This window comes from Penaeus chinensis, chromosome 7 (assembly GCF_019202785.1).
Source record: "Penaeus chinensis breed Huanghai No. 1 chromosome 7, ASM1920278v2, whole genome shotgun sequence".
NCBI classification, from domain to species: Eukaryota; Metazoa; Arthropoda; class Malacostraca; order Decapoda; family Penaeidae; genus Penaeus; species Penaeus chinensis.
This window is the reverse complement of record NC_061825.1, coordinates 38,936,011-38,943,510: the sequence shown is the minus strand read 5'-3', so window position 1 is coordinate 38,943,510 and position 7,500 is coordinate 38,936,011. Positions and strand designations below refer to the sequence as shown.

Genomic DNA, 7,500 nt, shown 5'->3' with positions numbered 1-7,500 from the left:
CCAGGCGGAGATCGCGCAGTTGATGTCGCTGATCATCAACACCTTCTACAGCAACAAGGAGATCTTCCTGCGAGAGCTGATCTCGAACTCGTCCGACGCCCTGGACAAGATCCGCTACGAGTCGTTGACGGACCCGTCGAAGCTGGAGAATGGCAAGGACCTGTTCATCAAGCTGGTGCCCAACAAGGACGACCGCACGCTCACCATCATCGACAGGTGAGGCTCCCTTCCCCCTTCCCCCTTCCCCTTCTTTCCTCCCCTCCCTCCCCCCACTCCCTTCCCAACAAGACCCACGCTCACCATTAAGTGAGGCCGCCCTCCTTTTCCTCCATTTCCCTTGCTAGGAAACCTCTATTGGGCTTCATTTTCAAAATAGTTTATCGTTTGATGCTCACTACCATCTCCCTCCTTCCCCTCCCCCTTTCCCTTCCCTTTTCTCCCTTTCTTGCGTGGAAGTCTCTAGCTATTCATGCTAATAATGCTTGCAATTATTTTTAAAATGACGTAATAATCCATTTGTGTAGCAATGGAAATGTCGCTTTTGCGAGAGCTGCTCTGACCTAACCTTCCCTGTGCAGCGGCATCGGTATGACCAAGGCCGACCTGGTCAACAACCTTGGCACCATCGCCAAGTCGGGCACCAAGGCCTTCATGGAGGCGCTGCAGGCTGGCGCCGACATCTCGATGATCGGTCAGTTCGGCGTGGGCTTCTACTCCGCCTACCTTGTGGCCGACAAGGTGACCGTGGTGTCGAGGAACAACGACGACGAGCAGTACATCTGGGAGTCGTCCGCGGGCGGGTCGTTCACAGTGCGCCACGACACTGGTGAGTGGGCGGCTCCTTGTGTGGGCCAGGTTTTCATGTTTGAACTTTGATTGAAAAGCATTTTAACGAGAGGAGGCGGAAGCATTCATCGGTTGGCCTCAATAGGCTTTCTCTCCTGTTAATCTAAACCTGCAGTCTGAAAATGTTTAAATGATTGTAATTTTTCTTGGAAATCTCATAAATCTTCATAACAAGTTCTCATTTCAATTTTTATATTCGACTTTTTATAGCTAACGATCATATTCCATTTGTAAGGTAAATCATCTCGCGTAACCTAAGCTGAAGCCAAATGTCTTTTTTCTCAGGCGAACCCATCGGCCGCGGTACAAAGATCACCCTCCACCTGAAGGAGGACCAGACCGAGTACCTTGAAGAACGTCGCGTGAAGGAGATCGTGAAGAAGCACTCGCAGTTCATTGGCTATCCCATCAAGCTCCTCGTCGAGAAGGAAAGGGACAAGGTAAAGACTTTGACTCTTGTGCTTTTATGTAAAGCAAAGATATTTAAAATCGTCATAAGCTAATTATATCAATAATATTTCAAACAGGAATAATCATTATCTTTTTTTGAATTTACAGGAAGTGTCTGACGATGAGGAGGAGGAGAAAGAAGAGAAGGAAGAGGAAGCAGAGGAAGACAAGCCCAAAATCGAAGATGTAGGCGAGGACGAAGAAGCCGACAAGGAGAAGGGCGAAGACAAGAAGAAAAAGAAGACCGTGAAGGAGAAGTACACGGAGGACGAGGAGCTGAACAAGACGAAGCCCCTGTGGACGCGCAACCCCGACGACATCTCGAAGGAGGAGTACGGCGAGTTCTACAAGTCGCTGACCAACGACTGGGAGGACCACTTGGCCGTGAAGCACTTCAGCGTGGAAGGCCAGCTGGAGTTCCGCGCCCTTCTGTTCCTGCCTCGCCGCGCCCCCTTCGACCTGTTCGAGAACCGCAAGCAGAAGAACAAGATCAAGCTGTACGTGCGTCGCGTGTTCATCATGGAGAACTGCGAGGAACTTATCCCCGAGTACCTGAACTTCATCAACGGTGTTGTTGACTCTGAAGATCTGCCCCTGAACATTTCCCGAGAAATGTTGCAACAGAACAAGATCCTGAAAGTGATCAGGAAGAATCTCGTCAAGAAGACCCTTGAACTCTTCGAAGAAATTGTTGACGACAAGGAGAGCTACAAGAAGTTCTACGAAAACTTCTCCAAGAACCTCAAACTCGGCATCCACGAGGACTCCACCAACCGCAAGAAGCTCGCCGAATTCCTGAGGTACCACACCTCTGCCTCTGGCGACGAGATGTCCTCCCTCAAGGAGTACGTTTCCCGCATGAAGGATAACCAGAAGCACATTTACTTCATCACTGGCGAGACTCGCGAACAGGTGCAGAACTCTGCTTTCGTGGAGAGAGTGAAGAAACGCGGCTTCGAGGTGATCTACATGACGGAACCCATCGACGAATACTGTGTTCAGCAGCTGAAGGAATACGATGGAAAGCAGCTCGTCTCTGTGACGAAGGAAGGCCTTGAACTCCCCGAGGACGAGGAAGAGAAAAAGAAGTACGAGGAACAGAAGACGAAGTTCGAGAACCTTTGCAAGGTAATGAAGGACATCCTGGACAAGCGCGTTGAAAAGGTGGTTGTGAGCAACCGCCTTGTGACCTCTCCGTGCTGCATCGTGACCTCCCAGTACGGTTGGACCGCCAACATGGAGCGCATCATGAAGGCCCAGGCACTGAGGGACACCTCGACCATGGGCTACATGGCCGCCAAGAAGCACCTTGAGATCAACCCCGACCACAGCATCATCGAAACCCTGAGACAGAAGGCCGATGCTGACAAGAACGACAAGTCAGTGAAGGATCTCGTGATGCTGCTGTTCGAGAGCTCCCTTCTGTCATCTGGCTTCAGCCTCGAGGACCCAGGTGTCCACGCCAGCCGCATCTACAGGTAGGTTAAAGTTCTAGGTCTGCCATTATTATAATGAAGTGTGATGACAAACTACTCCGCTTATTATATGAATTCTATGATTTTTTCTTAAACCTGATACCTAACGTTTCTCGATAGAGACCTACTTGTAAGAATGCGTAATAAACTAATTTATTAATTTCAGAATGATCAAGCTTGGTCTTGGTATTGACGAGGAGGATGCCCCGATGGAGGAGGCCGAGACCTTGGAGGAGGATATGCCACCCCTCGAAGGCGATGACGAGGACGCCTCTCGCATGGAAGAAGTCGATTAAACATTCGTCACAAAAATATTCACCCATTATATACCAAAGCTAATCATTCATTCATAAGGGAACCAAAATACTTCGCTAATGTTGGTATATTTTGGCTTCTCTAGCTTTCATCATTCCAATCACGCCCAACATTCCATACGATTTAAACCAGCATTAGTTTTAGTTATAGACAAAGATATATTCTGTTATAAGGATTTATTCTTTCGTTTATGTAAATAATTTGTAACAACTTTGTTACAATAAAACTAAGACCATTTATTGAAAGTGTATCCTTTACTTCCATAAACATTAGGGGGGAAAAAATAGAGCCAAGAATCTGAATTAACTTTCGGGAATAACCGTTAATAAATTTTCCGCGAACTTGGTACTTTTGAATTTGACTCTAAATATCAAGAAATGGATACCTATTATACCCGGTTTCATGTCTCATTAAAGAACAGAATTTGAACGACTAAGGGTATATCTAGTGAAATGAGTGGTAACACCAATTTGGTTTTATCTACGGCTACTCACCCAAGATTCATAGCATGGATCAAAGCTTTTAATCAATGGACGCAGTATGCCTTATCTTGACCATTTTCCTCATTATAGAAAATATTAAGACTACATCCTACCCTTCAAAACCAATATTCTCTTATAAAAGCAATATTTAATTTTCCGAAGATAGGAAGTTTTTCCGGTTGCGATTCCTTGAGAGGTTAAAGTGTCCAATCCCTATTTTTTCTGTGGTATAATTCTCACTGTCCTTAAATTAATGCAGTCAGGGGTTGAGTAGTAAGGTTATGACGGTAAGCCTTAAAGCTAGTTGCAACAAAGTAATCCACACGGGTCTTTAACAGAGTGCAGTATCTTAGAGAATATACCCCCCAATTCCTTACTCATTGCTGCCGTGGGGGTGGGGGGTAGGAGGCGGAGACTGAGGGCCATCTTGGGGGATCACCCCTGCCTTGGGCCTCACCCCTCGCCTCGACTAATGTTGCATGGCCCTTTCTTCCTAATCCCTCTCCTTTTCTTCATCCATTGTCCACGTATCCTAATCTTTCACTCGTTTTTACCCCTTTCGCCACAATACTTTACCATAATACAGTGTAACCTTTTGATGTCTGGCACATTTATTTTTGACAATTGGCCATTTTGGAAATCCACAAACCTCGCCCTGTGAACCAAAAGCCTTCTTACCCGAGAGCTTTGCCCCCCCAAGTCGCATCCTATTTTGAATACGCCGCTAATGACGTCTGATGTTGACGCGGCAGAACATTTTCAATAAATGATTGTCAGCATCTTATGACCGTTGCATTTATTATACGGATTAAGAAAATTGTAAACCTATGTAACAGTACATTTGAAAAGGATAAATAAGGAATTGGTATATTGACTACCATAGTGATCAGAATATTGGAATATCATCATAAACTTATTTTGCTGTTACTAATGGTTATAATATAGTAATTATAATGTTAATAATAAAAATAACACAATCGATATTCATAGCACTAGTAAGAAATACGTTTTTCCTGCCAATTCAAATCAGGTAAAGTCACAAGGTCTTAAATTGAGCACAGCATTTTCCCCATTGTTTATTCATTTTCCCCGGCGGCATTGGGTTAATAAGCCTTATACGGACATCTTTGTGACAGACAGAATCATAGACAGAACTAAAAAGAACGAGAAAACAGACAGACAGGCAGGCTGGCAGGCAGGCAGACAGACAGGCAAATATACAGACAGATAGAGAGAATGACAGACCAAGATAAGTAAGCAGGGAAACAAGAAGGAAGAGAGGTAGTCAAATAAAGAGACACAAACAGGAAGGCAGAGAGAGAAACACAGACTGGTAAGCACAGAGATAGCGAGAGAGCTAGACAGGCTGACAAACAAACAGGCAGAGAAACAGACGAACTTAGAGACAATGGAATAGAGAAACAAGAAGATAGATAGGTAGACAGAAAGTGAGAAAAGCAGACAGATAGACAGAAACAGTCACAGACAAACAGACAGAGTTGCGAAGAAAGAAAGACAGAGGGACAGAGACAGACAGACAGACAGATACAGTCATTCTCTGTCTGTCTGTCTGTCTGTCTGTCTTTGTCAGAGACAGACAGACAGAGACAGACAGAGACAGACAGAGACACAGACAGAGACAGAGACAGAGACAGAGACAGAGACAGAGACAGAGACAGAGACAGTCACAGAGACAGTCACAGAGACAGTCACAGAGACAGTCACAGAGACAGTCACAGAGACAGTCACAGAGACAGTCACAGAGACAGTCACAGAGACAGTCACAGTCACAGTCACAGTCACAGTCACAGTCACAGTCACAGTCACAGTCACAGTCACAGTCACAGTCACAGAGACAGTCACAGTCACAGTCACAGTCACAGTCACAGAGACAGTCACAGTCACAGTCACAGAGACAGTCACAGTCACAGTCACAGAGACAGTCACAGTCACAGTCACAGAGACAGTCACAGTCACAGTCACAGAGACAGTCACAGTCACAGTCACAGAGACAGTCACAGTCACAGTCACAGTCACAGAGACAGTCACAGTCACAGTCACAGAGACAGTCACAGTCACAGTCACAGAGACAGTCACAGTCACAGTCACAGAGACAGTCACAGTCACAGTCACAGAGACAGTCACAGTCACAGTCACAGAGACAGTCACAGTCACAGTCACAGAGACAGTCACAGTCACAGTCACAGTCACAGAGACAGTCACAGTCACAGTCACAGTCACAGAGACAGTCACAGTCACAGTCACAGAGACAGTCACAGTCACAGTCACAGAGACAGTCACAGTCACAGTCACAGAGACAGTCACAGTCACAGTCACAGAGACAGTCACAGTCACAGTCACAGAGACAGTCACAGTCACAGTCACAGAGACAGTCACAGTCACAGTCACAGAGACAGTCACAGTCACAGTCACAGAGACAGTCACAGTCACAGTCACAGAGACAGTCACAGTCACAGTCACAGAGACAGTCACAGTCACAGTCACAGAGACAGTCACAGTCACAGTCACAGAGACAGTCACAGTCACAGTCACAGAGACAGTCACAGTCACAGTCACAGAGACAGTCACAGTCACAGTCACAGAGACAGTCACAGTCACAGAGACAGTCACAGTCACAGTCACAGTCACAGAGACAGTCACAGTCACAGAGACAGTCACAGTCACAGAGACAGTCACAGTCACAGAGACAGTCACAGTCACAGAGACAGTCACAGTCACAGAGACAGTCACAGTCACAGAGACAGTCACAGTCACAGAGACAGTCACAGTCACAGAGACAGTCACAGTCACAGAGACAGTCACAGTCACAGAGACAGTCACAGTCACAGAGACAGTCACAGTCACAGAGACCAGTCACAGTCACAGAGACAGTCACAGTCACAGAGACCAGTCACAGTCACAGAGACCAGTCACAGTCACAGAGACCAGTCACAGTCACAGAGACCAGTCACAGTCACAGAGACCAGTCACAGTCACAGAGACCAGTCACAGTCACAGAGACCAGTCACAGTCACAGAGACCAGTCACAGTCACAGAGACCAGTCACAGTCACAGAGACCAGTCACAGTCACAGTCACAGAGACAGTCACAGTCACAGAGACAGTCACAGTCACAGAGACAGTCACAGTCACAGAGACAGTCACAGTCACAGAGACAGTCACAGTCACAGAGACAGTCACAGTCACAGAGACAGTCACAGTCACAGAGACCAGTCACAGTCACAGAGACAGTCACAGTCACAGAGACCAGTCACAGTCACAGAGACCAGTCACAGTCACAGAGACCAGTCACAGTCACAGAGACCAGTCACAGTCACAGAGACCAGTCACAGTCACAGAGACCAGTCACAGTCACAGAGACCAGTCACAGTCACAGAGACCAGTCACAGTCACAGAGACCAGTCACAGTCACAGAGACCAGTCACAGTCACAGAGACCAGTCACAGTCACAGAGACCAGTCACAGTCACAGAGACCAGTCACAGTCACAGAGACCAGTCACAGTCACAGAGACCAGTCACAGTCACAGAGACCAGTCACAGTCACAGAGACCAGTCACAGTCACAGAGACCAGTCACAGTCACAGTCACAGTCACAGTCACAGTCACAGTCACTTCATCAGTTGGATTTGCCGCTACTAGATGGTGCTACGAGAAGCATTTTTTCGAGTTTCAAGAAATGTGATAATTGTTGTGCTGAAAGAGGGAGGAAATCGTATTTGAAAAATATCCCGCTATACAGTCAGCGACAACTAATACTGCATTTTTTTTTTTTTTTTTTTATTCACTTACTTGAAGAAAATGAAAGATCAATTGCCTTATATAGTTTCAAAAAATAGATGCTAATACACTCAATGAATATCTCTTATCATAATAATCACTTTTCGTGACAAAAAAACAGGGTTTTCGCCTCA

The 7,500-nt window shown here is 46.3% G+C and overlaps 1 protein-coding gene across 1 annotated transcript in view; it reads left to right on the top strand.

The window, feature by feature from the left end:
- The window catches only part of LOC125027231 (heat shock protein HSP 90-alpha), a 4,750-nt gene extending 1,425 nt beyond the window's left edge, over positions 1-3,325 (top strand). The window contains exons 2-6 of the mRNA XM_047616187.1: positions 1-216; positions 579-826; positions 1,132-1,286; positions 1,405-2,774; positions 2,938-3,325. The exon at positions 1-216 is cut by the window's left edge and continues 44 nt beyond it. Of these exons, the coding sequence (XP_047472143.1) occupies positions 1-216; positions 579-826; positions 1,132-1,286; positions 1,405-2,774; positions 2,938-3,067 (2,119 nt within the window). The 3' untranslated portion in view covers positions 3,068-3,325. The remainder of the gene's footprint in view (positions 217-578; positions 827-1,131; positions 1,287-1,404; positions 2,775-2,937) is intronic.
- The last annotated feature ends 4,175 nt before the right edge of the window (positions 3,326-7,500 follow it).